General features: G+C 44.0%; 2 protein-coding genes across 3 annotated transcripts; one reads left to right on the top strand and one right to left on the bottom strand.

Annotated features, from left to right (window-relative positions):
* The first annotated feature begins 368 nt into the window (after positions 1–368).
* Positions 369–2,446, top strand: LOC135398894 (kelch-like protein 17). Of its 2 annotated transcripts, none has more exons than XM_064630435.1 (3): positions 369–1,069; positions 1,415–1,645; positions 1,847–2,446. In XM_064630435.1, the coding sequence occupies exons 1-3, from the start codon at positions 424–426 to the stop codon at positions 2,317–2,319; spliced, it is 1,350 nt and encodes a 449-aa protein (XP_064486505.1). In that variant the 5' UTR covers positions 369–423; the 3' UTR covers positions 2,320–2,446. The 2 variants fall into 2 exon arrangements, with proteins under 2 accessions (XP_064486505.1, XP_064486504.1); XM_064630434.1 differs by having other exon boundaries at positions 369–1,345.
* Positions 2,367–20,598, bottom strand: LOC135398893 (uncharacterized). Its single transcript, XM_064630433.1, has 24 exons — positions 20,472–20,598; positions 19,108–19,183; positions 18,967–19,037; positions 18,778–18,907; positions 17,805–17,923; positions 16,848–16,938; positions 16,647–16,786; positions 15,413–15,562; positions 15,254–15,344; positions 14,707–14,858; positions 14,485–14,592; positions 14,322–14,417; positions 13,707–13,845; positions 13,529–13,647; positions 12,643–12,709; positions 12,412–12,526; positions 10,379–10,479; positions 10,142–10,263; positions 9,993–10,047; positions 9,009–9,290; positions 8,018–8,263; positions 5,651–5,899; positions 5,153–5,230; positions 2,367–3,459 (listed from the first exon to the last, which is right to left on the bottom strand). Exons 1-24 carry the CDS (start codon positions 20,472–20,474, stop codon positions 3,314–3,316), a joined length of 2,946 nt encoding a protein of 981 aa, XP_064486503.1. The 5' UTR covers positions 20,475–20,598; the 3' UTR covers positions 2,367–3,313.
* Positions 20,599–21,049: the final 451 nt, after the last annotated feature.

The raw sequence follows: 21,049 nt of genomic DNA, 5'->3' as shown, positions 1-21,049 counted from the left end.
AAATTGGTGACAAATAAGTAGTGTGAGAAATGCTAATCGCAAGTTACGAGCTGTACTGGTGGTGCTTGTAAATGTTTTCCGGCTATAGCAGCTGATGAAGCAGACACTAACATGGTATGCCTTCATACGTATCCCATTAGTTTGTTCAAGAGTTGTGAATTCACGTTCATTGGTAGAAGAGCTGGGTTGCTGTGTTTGAGAACGTGTCGTGTTGTCTTTTTTCTGTTCCGTGTCCCTGGTTTTATCGTCGTTTCACGTTCATTCCCGCGCAAAATCAAACGAAATCAATGAAATCCACTGCTGCATCCAATATGATCCAAATCCAGTTCACTGTCTAATCCAATCAATCCAATCCAGGTCTAAACACATGTCACGTGACTCAGCTGCCGCGCCATGTGATTCGGGTTCTTCGATCTTCTTACAATGGAAAAAGAAATCACATTAAAAGTTGACGGGCAAAAGCTTGTAGCTTGCCGACAGGCACTGCAACAGGCATCCTCGTACTTTAAAGCAATGTTCACTTCTGGCATGAAAGAAAGTGTCGCAGACGAAGTCGAGATCCACGACGTCGATCCCAAACTTCTGCAAGTTTTAGTTGACGTTGCACATGGGAAGAAGATCGAAATATCGAGTGGAAACGTTCACGATCTTCTGCGATCCGGTTCACTGTTTCAGTTTCACGGAGTCGTAAAACTTTGCACCGATTACTTGATCGAGTCGTTGACTACACAAAGCGCAGTTGATGTCTGGATAGCAGGTGACACTTTTGCTATCAAGCCACTGTGCAGAGCTGCTGTGTCGACACTGTTATGGAGCTTTGACGAATTTTCGGAATCAGAGACTCTGATCGCGAGCTGCCCAACGGAACTTTTACTGACTTTACTGGGGCGGGACCAGATAAACGTTGTCTCGGAGAATGTAATATGCGGAGCGGTAAAACGCTGGCTAGATCACAACGCGGTCTCATGCACGGAGGAAGAAATCACGAAGGTTCTGTCGAGTGTGCGATATTCGTACGTTGACCTGGACATCGTGAAAGCATTGGCAAACTGCGCTTCAGAGCTTGTTGGTGAGTTTGTTGGGAAAGTGTTTGACGTGAGAAATAATGGCAAGCAGCATTGCACTGAAAGCAAGCTTTCGAAGCAGATACTGCATTGTCTTGGACTGCCAAGACGAGCGAGGTTTGTTGTTCCAGCTGTTGTTGTTGCGAGAGTGCCCTGCGGAGAGTGTTCGGACAGTCCTTTAGCCATACTAGTTTGCAACGACAGCAAGAAAAGTTTTTCGTTTTACTCTGCCCTGCCAACGCCTGCAAAAGTGCTTCACGGCTATGTCATCTGCACTGTCGGTTAGAACAAACTTACATTTGTTATAACATGCAGTGTTGCCATCTTGCTCACGTCTTCTGCGTTTCCAGGAAAGAACAGCTACTTCCTCTGCGGAGAATACGGCATCGGGTCTGGCCGGTGGAATCGCGACGTCTTCGTGTGGAGTCCCCGTCGTCGTTCTTGGGAGAAGGTCGGTACAATCCCCAACCTACGGCGTCACTGTAAGACCGCGGTCGTTGGGACACGCTTGTACCTTCTGGGAGGTTTCGGCAGGTTTCGAGTCGTACTTGAATCGATGGACGTCTTTGATACATCTACAGGTTCGTAAACGTTTATTCAAGAATTAGCTAATAGTGTTGTAGCTGTTATGCTGATAATACGGGATAAAATGGGGAAATCGATTTTAACGGCGGTTTGTGAGAAATTTTCAAGTAGTAGGCAACTGTGCTCCGCACGTACAGTTGTTATTCGCAACATTAATTTTTTAATTAATTAATTTCCCCAATTCTTAAATTCATCAGGTCAGTGGCAGACAGGCGCTACTATCCCCTGCCCGGTCTTTTCATCGGCGGTGTGCGGAACTTCGGACTCCATCTACCTGTTCTCCGGGAGTGTTCACCGGTATGACGTTTTAAATGACACCTGGTGCCCAGTGACTAAATCGTTTCCGTCAGGCCCTTATTCCGCCGTAGAGCAGAACAAGAGCGTCGTCCTCATTCCCGAAAACGAAAGTCGTTGTATCGAGTTCCGCACGGCAGATGCGTCCCTTCGGGACCTGTCCGTGTTGGAGCGCTCCGCAACGTACGCGTGTTCTGTGGGAGAAGAGATCTTCTGCATGAACAGCGAAGGCCAAGGTGCCTTATTTCGATTGGGCGGTGAAGCGACTGAAGTGCAGGTGGACCTGAGGGAGGGTGAAAAAGTCGAGGGGTGCTTCATGATGCCGTTCTTCAACGTTGAGGATAAAGAGCAAAGTGTGACGAAGCAAAAGATATAGTTGAGGATGTCTTAGGTTACTGTGGTCCTGCAAAGAAATTTCTGATCGAGTTATTTTAACAATATTTATTTAACATAAACATTATTTTGTGAAAATTATTTCAAATAAAATGATGCACATATTTTTACTTCAACCTCTCATTACGTGAGTTTGGAAGTTCATAAATATAAAGTAATGAAAGAACTCTAGCTATCCAAGCAGTAACTATAATACAACATGTCACTTGTTAGTTCTATGTTTTTCTCTGGTACAGAACACAGCACATGTGTTCAAGAACCTCATCTTGTTTGAAAAACACACAATGTGCATCGAGCAGCAACAGCAGCGTGCAGACACGTGCTTACATAAAGTATTTCTGCGAGAATGGTACAAAAATGATTTGTAGCTTCAGCGTAAACAAGTTCATGTCATTGTGCTGTGGCATCAATTTGTTTTCCATCCGCAATACGATAAATCACATTACACAGACAGGATGCAGGCGGACTTCTATAGTCTATAGACTACTCTATAGGTACAAGAAACATATACAGCAGTATTTTTTTTTTTTTTTTACAATTTCTATTGAAAATTGCAGCAATGGTAGCATATGCACATTGTCACCCTCCCATTTACAACACAAGAAGCAAAACTGAACACTTATGCACGTTTGACTGACATTTAATCATAAAGGCTGACAACAAGACATACTCTAACAGTATCTTTAACATCAATGTTTGATCATATCCCCATATCAATAGTACTGAAGTGATTGTTCATAATTACCACACTTGTCACAAGAGGCATAGCGCGTACACAATGTTGTCAGCTTCTCGACTTCTCGGAGTGTTGTCATGTGACAGGCATTTTACACACTCACGAAGGCATGGACAGATAACATGCATGTGACTTGTGACGAGATGCTGTAGCACTTTTATGTACACATTGCTGCCGTCTGCATTACATGACGGCAGCTAATATGGCTAAGTAATCCTACCATGTGAACATTCGTAGCCTTTCATTCATTGATGTGATTTACAAATCTAATGGTTCCGCCGTCGTCGGGTCGTTTCCTCGCTTGCCAGTAGGTGAATGCAAAGAGTCCGCCCACTCCGGCAATGAGCCCCACCAGAAGCATTGCGAACAGAAGTCCTCCTAGTGAACCTAGCAGAGATGAAAGAACACGGTTATGCTGGTGGAAAGTAGTAACCAAGCTAAGGCTGGGACACACAGACAAATACGGACGCTCGAAGTTCCAAAGAACATTGAAAGATCTAAATATTATAGTCATTGAAAAAGCAACACAACGGTGGTGCACGAAGCCGCATCTCCCGATTGCCAACAAAGTGCGCTGCCAGTTAGGGCAATTTGACCGGTATTCTAGAAGTATGGTTTCAAATCCCTCCACATTCTGGGTCGCTGCGAGTAGCAGTTCGCCAATACAAGCAGCTCACAAGCAGCTCACAGGCAGAAAAGTTGGGCAGCCTCAGTCATACTCAATAAATACTCAGTAAACTATGAGGGATCAAAACGTAGTAGCGAGCACCAAGTTCCCTTTCGTTTTGGTCAGGGAATTCGCTTGAAACAGTCGGTGAAAACCTGGAAGAGTCGGGGAATTTGAAGGCTGCAGTTTGGTAGACATCCCGGTGTAGAGATAAACTTTACGGTTGTTTCTGTGCTTTCTGCAGTAACTACACAACTTGTGATGGTGAAATTTTGAAAGGCTAAGTAAAGGTTAATGGTTAAATTGGGAGGTCACCTCACTACCACGTAATGTGGACGTGTGTACCTTTTGAGCTACAGTTATTATTGTTGGCAACAGCGTCCAAAAATTGCCAGCGACAGTATCGCCCGGATTCTCTTCCACCAGAGACGTTCTGCCAGAGGTGCGACCAAATTCTCATTTTGTTGTTGTGGTTCGTAGACAGCGAGGAGTTGCTCATGAGGGAGCTCGCAGAAATGTATCCGGGAGATGTCAGACTTGATGGGTAGCGGTCGTGACGGGAACCTGTTAACATATCACTCGGGGAAAAGGTGCTCATGCCAGGGTCCAAACCTAGACTCCCATGATACTCCCAGAGACACTGTGCCAGTTACACCACATCAGTGTGGCTCTCTCCTGAGTTATAGTGCCTCAACTACGGGGGGGGGGGGGGGGGGGGAAGACAGAGAAATACACTCTTTCCACACTCACACATTCATTGCAGGAGTTGCAGAGCCGATCGCTTCACGAGCGATTTCTCCTGCAACTCTAGCTGCAACCCGTCAATCACACGGCTCCGCCTTGCAAGCGCGACCAATCAGGAAGACTTCGACGTGTCAGTCATTGCAGCGGCAATACGCGGGACGACGAAATTATCACTGCCCAGTGGAAATTATAGAAAACTTATGGAAGTCGCAACGGACTGAAGTCGAAACGAGCGGAACTCGCTGTACGATTTGACGAAAATGATGATAATGATGTTTTTTCGCGCTCGGTGACCACTACGACATTCCAAGTTGCTCTCCGTATGAAAGGGACGTATTTGGTGCAACTTCGGTTGCGCGCAACTGTAGCGGGAACACAGCTGCAGCAAAAAGTTGCATCGTATGAATCGACCCGTACACTGATGTAATGTAATGGGTAGCATTCCATGCTGGAAATCAGGAGGGTTGGTTTGAATCCTGGCATCAACATCCTTTTTTCCCCCCGAGTTATCCGAATTTTGTTGTTTCTTGGGCGTTGGAGGCTTACACGGTTGCATTGTCCTCGTATGAAACTCGCCGTGGCGAAAGGCACGAGTATAGAAGTGAATGCGAAAAAAAAAATATATATATATATTTGAAAAGAAAACCCATCCTGAGTTTTTTAACTTACCAGATGTAACACCTCGTATGGCACCCTGTGGAGCCTTATACCAGCCACGAGTGATGAAGTCATGGACATCGTCTTCCTCTGTAACGAAACAAATGCCGAGTGAGCATTTTGGGTTGTCCATAACCATTCAAAGTCCTTTGGCCTGTCCTGTCGTAACATTCGAGGTAACAAACTACCATGTCCGCTTTAATGTTAAAGGGGTTGTGGCAGGTCAGAGCCGTGGCGATGGGGGTGGGGTGGGGGTGGGGGCAGCCGCCCCAGCCGCCTTCGCCATGAACGGCATAGAACGGCAGGCCCTGGCAGGTTGGTTGGACAGGATAAAGCGGGAGTGAAGACAGTGACACGTAACATGATGTAATTCCCTTTTTTTCCCAACTTGTTTTTCCCCGTACCTTTTCCCCAACTAATTTCACACTTTCACGTAAGGCGTTAACAATCTGACTGAGTGATGTTTTTTTTTACTCAGAAGGAAGCAAATAAAGAAACCAACGTTCTTACGATAGTAGTGGTAACAGCCTTTCGTGTCCTTGAGCTGCACACCGTCATCTAGGACACTGACTGTGTTGAGGAAACACTTGGTGTCCGGCCCATCATCACCGGGGCAGTAGTTGAAAGATTTGCACAGGCCACTTGGGTCGAGGGAACACTGCTTGGCGCAGTCTTCAACGCTCACGAGCTGTACTACACGGGCCATCGGGTCTTCAACGAACTTTCTTCCTATTTCCCAGTAGTCGGCGATGAACTTTGCTGGAACCATTTATATGTTAAAAAAGAAGAAGAAGCAGAAGCAGTAGGTCAAGGACGTCAGAAGACTATATGGTAGACATCCAACACTCAACATTTAGTTGCTAAACTGCCTATCTGAACACTACGTGCCACAGCTGTGGCTATAGCATTTGCCATTCTTTTAATTGTGCAGTATTCGATAAGTACTGTACATAGGGTTGCCACCAGGCCAGTATTATACCGGCACGGCCGGCTATTTGCTCTCTCTGCCGGTAGGAAGGTGATACCGGCAGCCTTTTGCCGGTATCTGTGGCTCAACACCTTTCATAGGGGTTTTTACGGGGTTTTCCTTTCAACATTCCACTGCAGCTTGAGTAAATCTGGAGCACAGACCCAACTCCGTAGTCACCAGTCGTTTTCTTAGTTATTCATTATTGTTATCGTTGTTGTCTCGAGCCAGTACGCTCGTTCTTTCTCTCTCTCTCTCTCTCTCTGTATACTGTTCACCCCTCACTTACTTTCCCTTTCCCGCGAACATTTCCTCCTTTCCCTCTATTCCACCTCCTCTCCCTCAGCCTGGTCAATCAATCATCGCTCATCGCTCATACCTGTAGATAGGTTTTAACTACCACACTCTCTCTCACATCATCTTTCCCATAATCGTCTCCGACACACTCAGCATAGTTTTGGCGCTCTATGGCCTTTGTTGCCTTTGTGCCATTAAACACATAATCAATCAATCAATCAATCAATCAGCCGGTATTTTTCACTACGAAAGGTGGCAACCCTAACTGTACAGTAGAGTCTATTTAATTCCAACTCAAGAGGACCAGTGATTTTTGTTTGAATTATCGGAAGTTTGATTTATCAGACATGCATCTCAATGTATGCCATGAGAGAATATTGTGTCGTGGTGGGATAATTTTGTGATAGGGACTGCAGTCTTGTATGCTGCAAGATAGTGACATTTCTTATGAGCACTGCTGATCACCTTTAATACTAAACTGTACTGCATACTGTTCCTCACACCAGGCAGTCGGTCTGTCACTGTACGTGAAGACTTTTTGCCCCGAACCGTAAAGCTTGTTTTGACATTCCTTGCAAGACTTAATCCACTTAATAGATGATTTGAACTCTCTGTAGTCACTGTAGCGCCACAGAACGAGTCCCTTTTCAGCATTTTAAAGTTTCATTTTTTGTGATTTTCGTGCCGACGCAGTGCTGCTTAGCGAAAGCAACATTTCATTTGCTGTTTTCTGCTGACAGGAAAGTTTTAAAATGTGGTAAAAAGTTTGAATTAAGCAAAGGCACCGTTTGAATTAAGCAGCTTATCAATACAGGGCAAGGATGGCAGGCCAAACAAAAGTTACACATTTGTTTGAATTAACGGGAAGTTTGAATTATCGGGGTTTGAATCAACGAGAGTCCGCCGTAATTATATTACTTAAGTTTCACGTCTCGGAACAACTATGATCCCGCATGAAGCCATGCAAGCCAACCTGTGGATAGGATCTGACAGGAAATTGAGAAGTAGGGATAGGTTGATAATCACAGCCCAACAATCCAAGGATTAACTTTGCCCGCATAAAGGTTCCTTAATGTGTACTGGAATATTTGCGCACAGTGCCCTGTACACATCACAAGGGAAGGACAGTGTGCCTGAGCAACCCGGCAACCATGCCAGCAAGTTGCTGACATTCTCGGCTGGGTTTGAAGTCACAACATTGGGATATGCAGGCCAAACATGTCACATTAGTAGATATATATATATATATATGATTGGCTCGTATTTAGTACGAGGAGGGAATACTGCAGCATACTTATTGTCTGCTCTCTTGGCCTCAATTGGTGACTGCCTGCTGATTCCAACGCTTTGGGTTCAAACCCAGCCAAGGACACCAGCAACTTGTTGCCGTGGCACAAGTTGCCTAGACGTGCCGTTTTCCGCGAGCGATTAATAAATACAGTGTGCTGAAATTTTGGTGCAGGTTAAAGGATGCCCTATGCACTGGCAGGATTGCCCGAGATCAATAGTTGACCCACGACACAAAGCCGCAAATTATCAATGTGTCGTGTGCAAAGCTTCGCAAGATCTGACTCGGCCCCTTGAATGGAGCTTTCCTGGGGTGTGTTGCTTACCTGCATAGTGAGAACAGAAGTCACTGCCGTTGACAATGTCAACGGATTCAATGTCGAGGAAATGCGCTTCGTGGAGGACACAAAAGTTGCTGTTCTCGCAGAACTCAAAGCCGCGACATCTGATTTCTTTGTTGTGTTTGCACTCCTTGGCGCATCCAGCTGCTGACGTTACCCCGGCAACGCTCACGTCACCTCCGACGCGAACCACGGAACCTGGGAATTTCTTGAAGAAGTTCAGGTACGAACCTGAAATGCGAAGGATACATGCTCGTATATCTTCTGTTCAGTAATTACAGGGCTGCAGACACAAATGACAGCCTGCCAGGCTTGTGCACCTGACTGGTCTTGTGTGCATTACAAGATTTGTTAGTCTTAGCTCTCTGTATGTGTTAGCGTAATTGTTGCCAGACACTTCACCTAATCTTAGTTTTAAACCGATAAAGACTCAGAAATGCGTAGCACAGGGCCTAACAGCAGTCTTTTAACTAACGTCGGAAAAGTAATAATTTTGTTTGCTCCATACAGCACATTCTCATCTTAAAGGGAAAGTTCGCTGCCCGACATCATTGAAATAAATACGGAGCAATGACTTCAAACGACCCTTCTTCAAAACCTACATATTTCCAGTGTTATTCGTGTTTCGTTTTAACAGTCTGCAGCGGACCTGCATCCGCAGGGAAGGGCAACCGTAGAATCTCCTCATCGGCTCGCACGATGTTTCTGTGATTTGTCAGCGTCCTCTCCCACACCTCCTCCTCACGTATTCTATGCAGCGGGGTGCATTCAACAGGGGAGAAGGAAGTCACATGTGAGGCCACACACCCACATTCCCACACTCTGATGTCGTGCACACGTTTATCTGTGCGTGAATTTTAAACCGTGTGGATTCCGGGGACTTATAACGCCGACAATAAATTCTGTCAAAACTATCTGCTCGAGACATTACGGTAAAATTTATTGCAAAGTTCTTGTACGAGGACAAGGTACTTACGTGTATAGATGTTGCAACGAGTGTCCTTGACAGCACTTTCCCTGGAATCCAGATTATCGATGTCCATCATGACAGAGGACAAGCGGCATTCGCTGGTAGCGGAGCAGTATGAGAAAGAGGCGCACGAGATGCTGTTTTCTTCGGTGCACGTGCGGTAGCACTGTTGTATGGATGATATGGGTCCACTGGCACCTAGGGGCTTGGCCACCATGGCAGTGCTTGGTTTCAACGAAAGCGTTTGCGCCTTCGTGACCAGTGTGTAGGGCCTGTCGCGTATCCGTTCTGCAAAGATGTACGTGGTTAAAGTGGCCCGACATCCCGATTTCCCACAAGCTTGTTTCTTGGATGGTGTTTTGTCATGGTGTAGAAAGATGTTAAGCTAAGCAGAGGGACAACTTTTTACTTTCTCGGCAGACCGGGGGGGAGGTTGTTGGGTTTAAGCCAGGTTCAGATCGAAATAAAAAATAAATAAAATAATGCGATAATAAATAAAGCGATGCCACAGTGGTTGGGGCTGCGGATTAATTTTGCCGACCTGAGGGTTCATTAGCGTGCGCCGCAATCTCGACACACTGCACACTGCGTTTAACGTCCCTCGCGGAAGACGGCGTTGTCCGAGCAACTTGTACCCTTCCACCAGGTGGCGGACGTGCTACAGACCGAGCCACCGAGGGCGTCACAGACCAAAATTGATGCGAGGGGTAGGTGTCAGAAGTAGATGTGGTAGAATTGCACGGCGTGGCTTCGCAGTAACTTTTGAGAAGACCTAACTTGAGCACGTTTTTAGGTTTGCCCCTTCTCCTAAATTAATAAGTGGGTAAATCGTTTAACGAAAACAATTCAGTCATCCTGTAAAATGGGAGCAACTATAAAACATTGCCCTGAAAGACAAGTCATGGGAAAGGAAACTGTTTGTGCGCACATGTGACATCTCTGCTCACTACTCACTACTGACTCACTACTCACTACTGACTCACTACTCACCACCAAAGGGACTAGCATCTGCCAAGAACTGAAATGCCGTGAGGGTGATCTTGTACTAAAGTGTCGTCAAGAGAGGAGAACGATGTAGAGCCGAAGTAAATTTTTTTTAACAATCACTTTTTTTTTTTTTTTTTTTTCCCTGAGCTTACCACGTCATCCGTATCTGGTGTCTGAAAACTGACGAGAAAATTGCCACTTTCGACTTCGCCCTTAATTTTCTTGATGACATCGGCGTTTGACTGGTACATGGTCGTAACGTTGGCGTCAGCCTCTGAGGAACGAACAAACTTGATAAACATCAGAGCGTCATTCCAAATCTCTTCCTATTCTGGGACAAGAATATTTTCGTCTAAAAACATTGAATTTGACCGTGTAGTGCTGCTCACTTATGAACTTCTCGAAGAAGTCTTGTGAGACTTGAGTGCCCCACCTCTCGCTGTCGTCTGAGTCTGCAAAGTAGCAGACGTGTTCACGATAGAGGAATACCCTGGGAAAATTGGAAAAGTTGTGTAAGCGTAAAGCCTATTTGCTTCCTGAAACACCATCCATGTCACATAATTTTTTTCTGTTGACTCGTGCTCTCATTTCCAAATGGCCTTAAAGGAGCTTGGAAAGCACTTTAAACGCTACAATTTTTTTTAACCAAGCGGTTCGTACGCTTATTAAAACTTATTTAAAAAAATTAAAATAAAAAAATTAAAAATTAAAAATTCGCCATGCGAAGCGATTCTATCAACAGGTGCACAAATATCGCAGAATTCGATTTTGAAAATCACGACCGTGCGCAACGGTGGCAATGCCCAGAACGAGCCGTCAAGCCGCTTCCATCATTTTGACGTCGGGGGAAAAATGGAGCCGCTGATTGGTTCCGAGTAACGTCGTCTGCTATTTTTCACTCAGAACCCCGCCGCAACGGTGGAAGAAGTTTCTTTATGCTTTTTCTTTGATTTATCAGATACAGTAAACGAACATTGGTCTACATACACTGTTCAAGGTTAGGCCATGAGATTGTGGTGGCCATCCTCATTGAACTCCACGAGCAAAGTCAACCAAAAATCGGTCAACCTATCCCCCCGCTCGACCTTGCTTTCCCTCAAGCGACCTTCCGGAGTAGGTGGATTATGAAAATAAACTTCAGGTGCCAGTTGAACGCTGTTCTGCCCATGTCTGTGTTTTGTATCTTTTGTTCGTTATCGTGGTGACTGTTTCTTGTTGTGTAGTTGGGGGCAATAAGTATAAACATAGTGGAGCACTAAGCGCTGCTTCAGTTCACGCCCCAAAATGATCACTGCATCGCTATGATCACTAATTCCGTTCGCTATGTCACTATATCAATATTCGCTATATCACTGATTCGCTATGATCACCGTCACTTCGAGTAGCAACTTTGCTAGCCATTCAGTTAATTCCTTATTCAGCTGGAGGAGTGTTCTTGACCGGTACGTTGTCAGATACAATCCAGTGAAATCTATCGCAATATGCCGTCGTTGGCACGTCGTGGCATCAGGCGTTGAACATTCATTGCCCGAGTTACACACTAACATAGCCAAACAATGTCATAAGACCACCAGAATTTATGGTCAACATCTGTAGGAACGAACACTAGTTTGTTTGGCAGTAAACACAATTACATCACCGTTTGTACCAAACCAGTACAATTTGTTTGAGTAGTAGAGCCTGATTTCTCCCCAAATTTAGCATACCGGAAGTTTTTCCACCCGAATTTGCATGAATTAAGAGAACATGTATATTTCCCCGATGTTTACCCCCCCGAATTTGAAGAAAAACATTTCCCGAAAACTTCAGGCTCTATTCATAAGTAGAGCCCTGCGTGGCCTGCAAATAAACTGCACTTTTCTGCGGGTGAAGTTCCTGGGTTGCAATTACTATGCACGTAGCAGGTGCCAAACACCAGCACAGGTAGTGGGTATGACATTTACACACAGACACACGCAAAAAAAGAAAGAACGAAATAGAAAATATATAATGGTGTTGCCTAAGTTGCACCCTTTGTTGAAACGCGATGTTGCGCCCACAGGTAACAACTCGTTTTTGAAAGCACAAAGAGAAACAGATGAACATGCACTGCACATCCTGATATTGTTACGGACTACGTATTATTGCGTCCTTCGATAGTACAGCAAATCTTCCAGGTACATAACCTGGCGAGTTTGAAAAATAAAAAATTAAAGATGCGGGTCGCAGGCGGATGCAGTTTTCATCTCGAAATGGAAGGCAGGTTGGGGAGTCGGATACAGGTCAAGCAGTTGCGACCTGTAGCTCACACTATGCAAGTACACAATTCCTTTAGCTAATACTGGTAGTGAACTACCTCACCAGCTCGAATAAGCACTTCTTCAACGAGTTGGTACATCAGTTGAGACAACAGTCATCAAAATTGAAGCCCGGTTGTACTCACATGCAGGCTGTGTCTGGTAAGCACTCTTTTGCACAGTCCTCCTGAGATGGCATGTACTTTGCTTTTCTCATATTCTTGCCTGGAGTCGCCAGTATCTCATCTAGGACAAAACTGGCTGTTTGTGGAAAGGGAAACGTAGTTACGATTACTATAGCTGTCCCCTTGGAAGTCTGTCGTGACGTAGTGGAACTAAGATAGGGGCCAAATGGGGTCAATGAACATTTTACTTACCAAGAGCTGGCGGTTGAGCTAGCAAAACCACGACGACATGGACGGTGTTGTCTTCCTTTACTGTCAACTGCATTCGTTAAAGTTAGACAAATTATGTAATAAGTCAGAATGTTTACGATATATGTATGGTAATATGTGTAGGACTCTGGCCTTTCAGATTTATCAAGTGAAATCTGCGAAGTAGTTATTCTGAGAAAGCAGATAATACGAGAAAATTTTCACTTTTAAATGGTATATATTACGATTGCATAAATATGACATTTTTTCTTTCGACAATTCTCAGAATGCATTTCTCAGAGTTTCAGAACGCTTTCGTAGCTGCTTAAAAAAGAAGGAACAGAGAAAAGCCCATGGAAGAATTCCTTAGCATAAGGTAGGAACTATACATTGAGCAATGTGGATCATTTGCATGTTGGGTATAGGGTTGCCACCTTTTGTAGTGAAAAATACTGGCTGAGGGAGAGGAGGTGGAATAGATGGAAAGGAGGAAAGGCTCGCGGGAAAGGGAAGTGGGTGAGGGGTGGAGAGAACACACAGAAAACGAGAGAGACAGAGAGAGCGCTCAAGATAATACGAGGAAACATATGTTCCTGTGTGTAATAATAATAATAATAATGAATAACTAAGGAAATAACTGGTGACTGCTGGGTTGGATCTATGCTCCAGATTTATTCAAGCTGTAGTGGAATGTTGAAGAGAAAACCCCGCAAAAGCCCACATGAAAGGCCTTGGGCGACAAATACCGGCAAAAGGCTGCCGGTATCACCTTCCTACCGGCAACCGGCAGAGCGAGCAAATAACCGGTCGTGCCGGTATAATACCGGCCTGGTGGCAACCCTAGTTGGGTAACATTTTTCCATCCAACGCCAGCAGACGTCAGACTCACGTAAACTCCTGGCAGACGAAGTGGTGAGATTTCGGTTATGGTGTAGATCTGCTCCTTGGTGATGGTTCGGATGAGCGAGCGATACTTGAGCATTGTAGTCTGGGAGGTATGGGCATCCCCTACAAGTTATCAGGTTGATTAGACAAAAGTGGCAAGACGTTCCTTCGTGCTTCCTTACACTTGAGAGAGATCTCAAAGTAGGTACGGCTGTCGGGCCCAGCGAAGCAGTCACTGATGTCAAAGTGTTTGAAGAAGCTCGGGTCGTAGCTAGATTGTTCGGCGTAATCGAAGATGTTGTACGCGACGCTGCTGTCGGGCTGAAAATTGAAAATTTTCAGCAAAATTACTCTTGAAAAAATTTCTACAAGCTCCATGAAATGGCGGAAGTAAAAGTTGGTCATGTGAATTTGTCGAGTTAGGTTTCTTTTCGATACTGACAATAATGCTTCTGCATAAGGAAAGTAAAAGACTGTCTGTAGTGCCCAACCATTCTCTAGATAATACATTGCTGTATCTACAAATGTTCAATCACGGGGTACATGTCTGGCTTCTCTTGTGCGAAAATGTTGGTTGAGTCCGACAGTCGCTGATTCGATTGCATTTCATTATCTGCATGATACCCCCTGTTGAATATAAGGTGCCACGGAATTGTTTTCCTGAGCTCATCCTACAAAAATGAGCTCGTGCAACAAACATGGTAATTAAAATATATAAAATGAATTATTTTGCTGTCGCATATTTAAAATGTGTCCATGTACATTACTACTATGTAAGAATGGAAAGATAGAATTACCAATCTCATGTCATCATCGTTTTCATAGGCCACTACTGTTTTCCTCAGCGGTATAAATGCATCATCCGATCCATCGAGCGTTGATAGCCACTTGAGCTGTTAAAAGTTACATGTAAAGTTGCATACGCTGAAATGTGTACAAAGAAACTTTTGCGTACATTACCTGCGTGAAGTAATATGTGGTGACAACACGCGCATATTTCTGGCCCTTCAGCACCGCATTTTCTTCGACGGATTCCCAAATATCACACATGGCACCACGCATCATGTCCTGAAAAGAGTATGGAAGATGCTGAGATGATATTGATGCACAATGGTGAGCAGCCACATTTTTGCCTGTCAGGCCTTCCTTATGCGTGCAACGTAGAAAAGTTATTTTAATCACCTTCCCAACGTAATACAGGTCACTGCTTAGACCAAGCAGCTGATCGGGTGTCTTCATCAAGCTAATCATTCTGCCTTCCTTGGTGTATGAAAATTTGGATGAGGTGACATGGTTGATAGTGCAGGTTCTGCCATCTTTTACGTACATCACTCCTGTAAAGTAATGTAACCGACATTAGCTGTGCAAAGACATTGAAAAGAACACACCCGCTGTTGTTTGCATTCACCCCATGTTGAAGCTGTGGCTATTTTCCAACTAACTGAACTGGTTCGGTACAAATGACGCTGTAACTGCGTTAGCTGCCAAACATGTTGGTGCGCATTCCTATACAGACGTCTCAGGGAGGGCAATTTGCCGAGTAAAAATTGGGTTTCACCCCTTCAATTCGGGGTGCAAATACAGGGAAGGATCGGGTTAAACCCTAAAACTTCAGGTTCTAATTATAATTATGCAGTTGGCCGCACAGCACAACTCTGGAATAAATTTAGTTATTTTTGTAAAAAAAAAAAAAAAAATAGGGTTTCGAAGTTTATAAAAGTAGATTCACCAGTGTTGAAGTCGTGGATTTCCGTTGTCGTTTTGCCGCTCCATGAAGTCAGGTCAACTCTCGCAATCTTTTGTGCTGCGTCGTACCACATCTGTGTTGTGGGAGGAGGAAGAACATAAGACGTTTTCGCGGAATAAAGATGAATCGGCGAGACCCTACCGTGTTGAGTTCCAACTGCTCAGCAGGGCTTTTCTCACCACCTGCTCCGTAGTCAAAGATTTCATACTCGAAGGAGACTTGACTGGGAATGCTGGGCAGAACCATGTTTGGTGGATTTTTCTTGCCTATGCAGCCAAATCCAATTCTGAGCTAAATTGGGAAGCGACATATCGTTCAGTCAAATAGCGGTACTACAAATAAGTTTTCAAAATGTTTGTGGAGAAAATACACCTGAGTGGGCGATGTCGCGTTTTCTGCATTGACCTCAAGCGAATGCTACAGCAGTATACATATGTCACATATTTCAACCAATAAGAGGTAAAAGTGAGAAATAACACTTTAAGTGGATTGGGTAAGTACAGTTGAATACATTGATACAAATGTATTGATGAAGCCCCCCACCACTTTCTACCTCTTTTCTTTTCTTATTTTTCTTTCCTTCCCCTTCCCTTTTTGTTTGGAATAGCAAGCCGACCCTCGTCTGGCTGACCTTTCCTTTCATTTTCTTAATAAACATATTTCCCCCCCCCTCCACCACCACCACCACCACCACTTCCACACATACACAAATCACCACCACCACCATACACGCTCTTCTAATACAGACGCTTATTCCTTTTCTTTTTTTCGTTAATTTTATACGTAAGGTTCTTCATTTTCGGGTTTTATGATTTTTCGAATTCGGGGAGGAAAAATCGGGTGCTATTTACACACGAGAGTTCGGGGAAAAATTGGGCGCTACGATCTCTGGTTGATATGTCATCGGGGAATCTTTGGGTGAAACAAAAGGCATATGAAACAAGCCACTTCCGCGACACTGGGACGAGCAACAAGAATCTTTATGTTTCCGCTCGGAACCTGGGCAGTGAATGACAGTGCTATTCAAACACTTGCCCGATTGATTGATTGATTGATTATGTGTTTAATGGAGCTCCACAAAAGCTCGTCTTTGACCCTTGCAGGAGGGGATTATAAAAGGAGGACAAATAGGTTGTCACAAATAGCTCTCTCTGCTGATATTATGATCGACTTTGTCGACGATTTACCTAGACCGACAAGTTGAAGGACCGCAAGGATTTCGGGTAGATATCGGGTTTTACCCGAATTCTGGAGAACTTGTTCCGGGGGGGGGGAAGTATTGTGAAAAATCGGGTTTAACCCGAAAACGGAGAACCCTATTTATGCGTCATCCACAAAACGCTTAGCTGTACAGTGGTCATGTACAGGAGCTTACATTCATGTCGGAGTAGCGTTGAATGTTCCGCCTGAAGTGATGGAAGTCGTAAAAGGCGACTTCGTTGTCGGTCGTGTTCTTCACTACGACTCGCACAGGGATGTGAGCGGTATCATTGTCTGCACCTCTCCATCTGCCCTCTGCGGAAGTAGAACCCTCGTCAACAACGCAATCGACTTGCGGACCCGTAAGCGACCTGACCTCGGATATAGGCATCAAAGGTCACTCCGTCCTTCGTTCCCTGGTAGTGGCTCGTGCTGATGCCGCGAACTTTACTGCTGCCTTTATATTCCTTGGGAAATAGTACAATGTTTGTTATTGCATAAAATTGACGAATAGTGTATGGTCTGTGTGAGCATGGTTGCATGCAGGTCAAGTTAAGCTGATTACATGGAAGCATCGCATTTGTGAAGGAAGAAAAACGTGATGCAGAAGGTGAAAGTGCAGACTTATCAACATATTATGTGCTGATAGCATAAATAACAAAGACGGTTAAGAGCATCAGCTGTTTACTATATACATTAAAAACAAGACTTTCGTGCAGTAGGCTGCACTTCTTCAGGTTTGAGGACCTGTTACAAGTGGTGAAGCATATATCAAAAACCAGTCACATGGTACAAGAGAAAAGGGTAAGGGTGAAGAGAAAGAGTGCCTATTCATGTGCTGTTCACTGGTTTCCTCCACGTACAACTCCGACTCGTCTGTATGTCTGTCTGACCTTGTCGAGCCCCCTCCTACTGATTGCGTTTTGTTTTTCATTTTCATTTTTTTTTAAATATTTGTATCGCGTTTGTATTTCTCTTCACCCTTACCCTTTTCTCTTGTACCATGTGACTGGTTTTTGATATATGCTTCACCACTTGTAACAGGTCCTCAAACCTGAAGAAGTGCAGCCTACTGCACGAAAGTCTTGTTTTTAATGTATATAGTAAACAGCTGATGCTCTTAACCGTCTTTGTTATTTTTGATTCTGCATCGCCGGAAACTTGCACATTGTTTTTCTTCACGTTCTACGCTGATAGCATAGTTAGGAAGCAAGCGAGCTGGTGATATAGATCCATACCGAAAACATCGTAACTTTTCCAGGGCGATGCTTTTGTTAGGTCAAGTGGGGCACACAGTAGGGCAAATTTATTATTTTCTAAAAAAAACACTCGCCATTGCTTTAGCTGGAAGCAGTTTGAGCACGGAGGAGGCAAAAGCGTACTGGATGCCGCCTTCCTGGAAGTTGTAGTCGTTCTGCTGATCGGATAGCTTGCTCACATTACACGAGGCATCTGTGTTGGGAACATTTTTTATCACTGTACTGAGACAGAGACGCAATGCCGAAACAATGAAAAAAATATATATTTTGTCCATTATAGCCATGCTAATAGGTTTGGATGGTTTATTTTTTTGCTGTCCAATGTGTAACAATTTGAATTTGAATTTGAATTTATTTAAACTTAACAATGCTTAACGAACAGTACAGTTTATACAGATGGAAGACCCAGAGGGAAAAGTATCCCGGTTAAAGGGTCTTGCGTGTGACATACAAAGATTAGAGCCACGAAAAAATGCAAAAAAAAAAAAAAAACAATACACAAGCATAATACAGGAAATACATAAAAACATAATACATGAAAACAATGCAAGGATGAAAAACAATGCACAAAAATACACATGTAATAGCAAGGCACGTACTAGACACAGCTGCACATCTTTGTGCCCCAAATCAGTAATATTATCATATGTAATGTATAGTTAAATTACTCTTTATATATTTTTGACAGCAAAAAATATTTCGATAGTTTTTTAAATTCAGAAAAATTTTTGACGCTTTTTATGTTTGGTGGTATGCTGTTCCATTCATTTACACTACGAAACAAAAAAAAATTAGTTTCCCGTAGTTAGTCATTTGGCAGCTTTGTACAGGTTACTTACATATATTGTTTTCACATGTGCATATTCATGATTGTCACGCACACATTATTGTAACAGCTAGACAGAAAAAAAAAATATTGCTTTCTGGAATTGCAGGAATGAACTTCGTACTGCATATCTTTTCGACCCCGCGGTATACGTCACAGCATAGAAGGACGTAGTAGAGATAAGAAAGGCATTGTTCCGCTTGTCCCGCTTCGAAGCTCACCTGTGATTTTGACGTACTCGTCAGTGGCCTGAAAGTAGTACTCGTGCGTCAGAGCGCCCTCTGCTAGCCTTTTGATGTAACCCTTCCGTTCAACTCTGTCGTGGAATTCCGTTAAAAACTGGGACTCATTCTGCGAGTTTGACAGAACAGCTTAGAATCAGTGGGCCAGTGCGAGCTATTGCTTGGTACCTTCGACTGTTGTGTGTACTCTGTCTCGGTCTGATAGGACTGCTTCAGGAGGTCGTCAATGGGAATGAAAGCTGGAAGGCAGAAGTACATTGTGAACAGGAGTGATAAGTCAACATTGCTGTCGTCGGCTTTAAAAAATACCTTGTGAATAGCATATCGTAAGGAGATGGGAGAGCCACAGAATGACGTGTGGCCGTGTTACCCTGAAGACATGTTTCTGCAATTTGAAAGGAAAACAACTACTCGTAACAAACTTCAGTGAAGGGATTATGACATGGGATTATGACATAATTCTGTTTATACAGTCAAACTCCTTTACAACGAAACTCAGGGGACAGCAAAAAAAATTTGCAGTAAAGGTATTTTCGTTAAAAAGGATGTCCATTGTTGGACCTTTAGAGCTCCAGCGGGACCGCAAAAAAATTTGCTGTAGTGGTATTTTCGTTAAAAAGGTGTTCGCTGTAAAGGAGTTTGACTGTACTATATGGAACATTGTTACCCCCCCCCCCCCCCCCCCCCTACTATATGTGCTGTGACATATACTGTATTTTTCGGTGTATAACGCGCGCGCCGCAATGTTGCAACGGTGTGCGTTATACATCGAGCTTTTTTCAAATTCTGCCCATTTTTAGGGGTGCGCGTTATACACCGGAAAATACGGTAGTAGGGGGACGAGGGGGGGGGGGGGGGGTTCAACACCACCCTCGAAATGGTACATTTGGGAGCAGGAACCGAGGGGGGAATCCTCCTCTCCCATGTGAAGGACCCATAGAATCCCCCTCCCGAAATATTTTTTTTTGGCTACACCGCTGCAGCTATCCCTTGCATACCTCTACAGGGAAGCCTATGAATTTAGTTGTAGGTAAAGAACAGCTCCAGTACTACAGGATAGCTTATTGGTGAGACTGTTATGAAAATTTGTTGCCTGGCAACAAGACACTCCTAGACCCAAGAAATATTGACAAAGAGCATATCAAAGCTGCCTGCACCAAGCTTGAACCTTTTGTGTTTCCGACTGCTTCAGTTCACCTGAACTGATATGGCGCAGAGACGTAAAGCTCATCGTCCGTCAGATTAAAGTATTAATTATCGCAAGCATAAAATTTTTTTTTGCGTATATTCACTGTCGTTCAACTTTTAATTACTTAAACATACTATTTGCGCAGCAAAACAAAATTAAGACAGCAACTACTTTTCCAAAATAAAAGGATTCACATATCATTATTTGTGCAGGACAGGTTGTCATCATAAAATTTACTCCCACTGCCTTTCACAATAGATTCTGCGTGTCTCAAGCGGATAATGTTTCGACAACAGATCCCTATCTGAATGTACGCCACTCAAATATTTGCTAGGACACATGTTGGCAGCATCAGAAACTGAAAGTTTGTGCCAACTGGGCCACAAACTGATAAGATACATATTCCACGGTTGGCTATGTAGAACGTTAATTCAGCGCCACATTTCAACACCTCCGCAGTGCATTGAGACAATAATGAACTCACCATACTGCTCTGTGTTGGAGCTGCTTCCAGATTTGAAGCTTGCACCAGGAAAGCTTTCTGGTGAGGAAAATACAGTGGCACACGCCTACCATTGTCTTCACCTGCCAGCGATATCGCCCTGCGTCTTTTTCGCAAGACTAGCTCTTGAATGATAGCATTGTCTTATCATACAATACATCAAAGAGCTGTGGCTACCCCCCCTCCCGATACGGTTCCAATTAGCATTCAATTGTATCTGTCACTTTCATTCAGAAGAATGCTTACGTCCTTTGACCTCACTCGAGATCCACACCGAGATACAGCGCATGATGTGTAGGAAAATATTATTAATGGCTCATATAAAGTATTGGTAAAGTTTGTTTGTATTGCATTGCAGGTTGTAACTGTGTCTGTGTGTGCAGCAAGTTATCATCCTACTGTTGTACTTTCCTGTACTGATTTTATCTTATCTCAGTCATGGACTTTCCCTTTTTTTTGTTTTTTTTGTTGCAAGTTGAGGTAAGCTGGAGGTGGAGCAAAGGACTTGTGTTGAGATAAATGTGTTCCTCTAGGAAGCCCTTCAGGATAATGTTACTGTG

Source organism: Ornithodoros turicata, chromosome 6, assembly GCF_037126465.1.
Source record: "Ornithodoros turicata isolate Travis chromosome 6, ASM3712646v1, whole genome shotgun sequence".
Taxonomy (NCBI): Eukaryota; Metazoa; Arthropoda; class Arachnida; order Ixodida; family Argasidae; genus Ornithodoros; species Ornithodoros turicata.
Note: the sequence above shows the minus strand (reverse complement) of the source record. Positions and strands in the feature narration are given on the sequence as shown.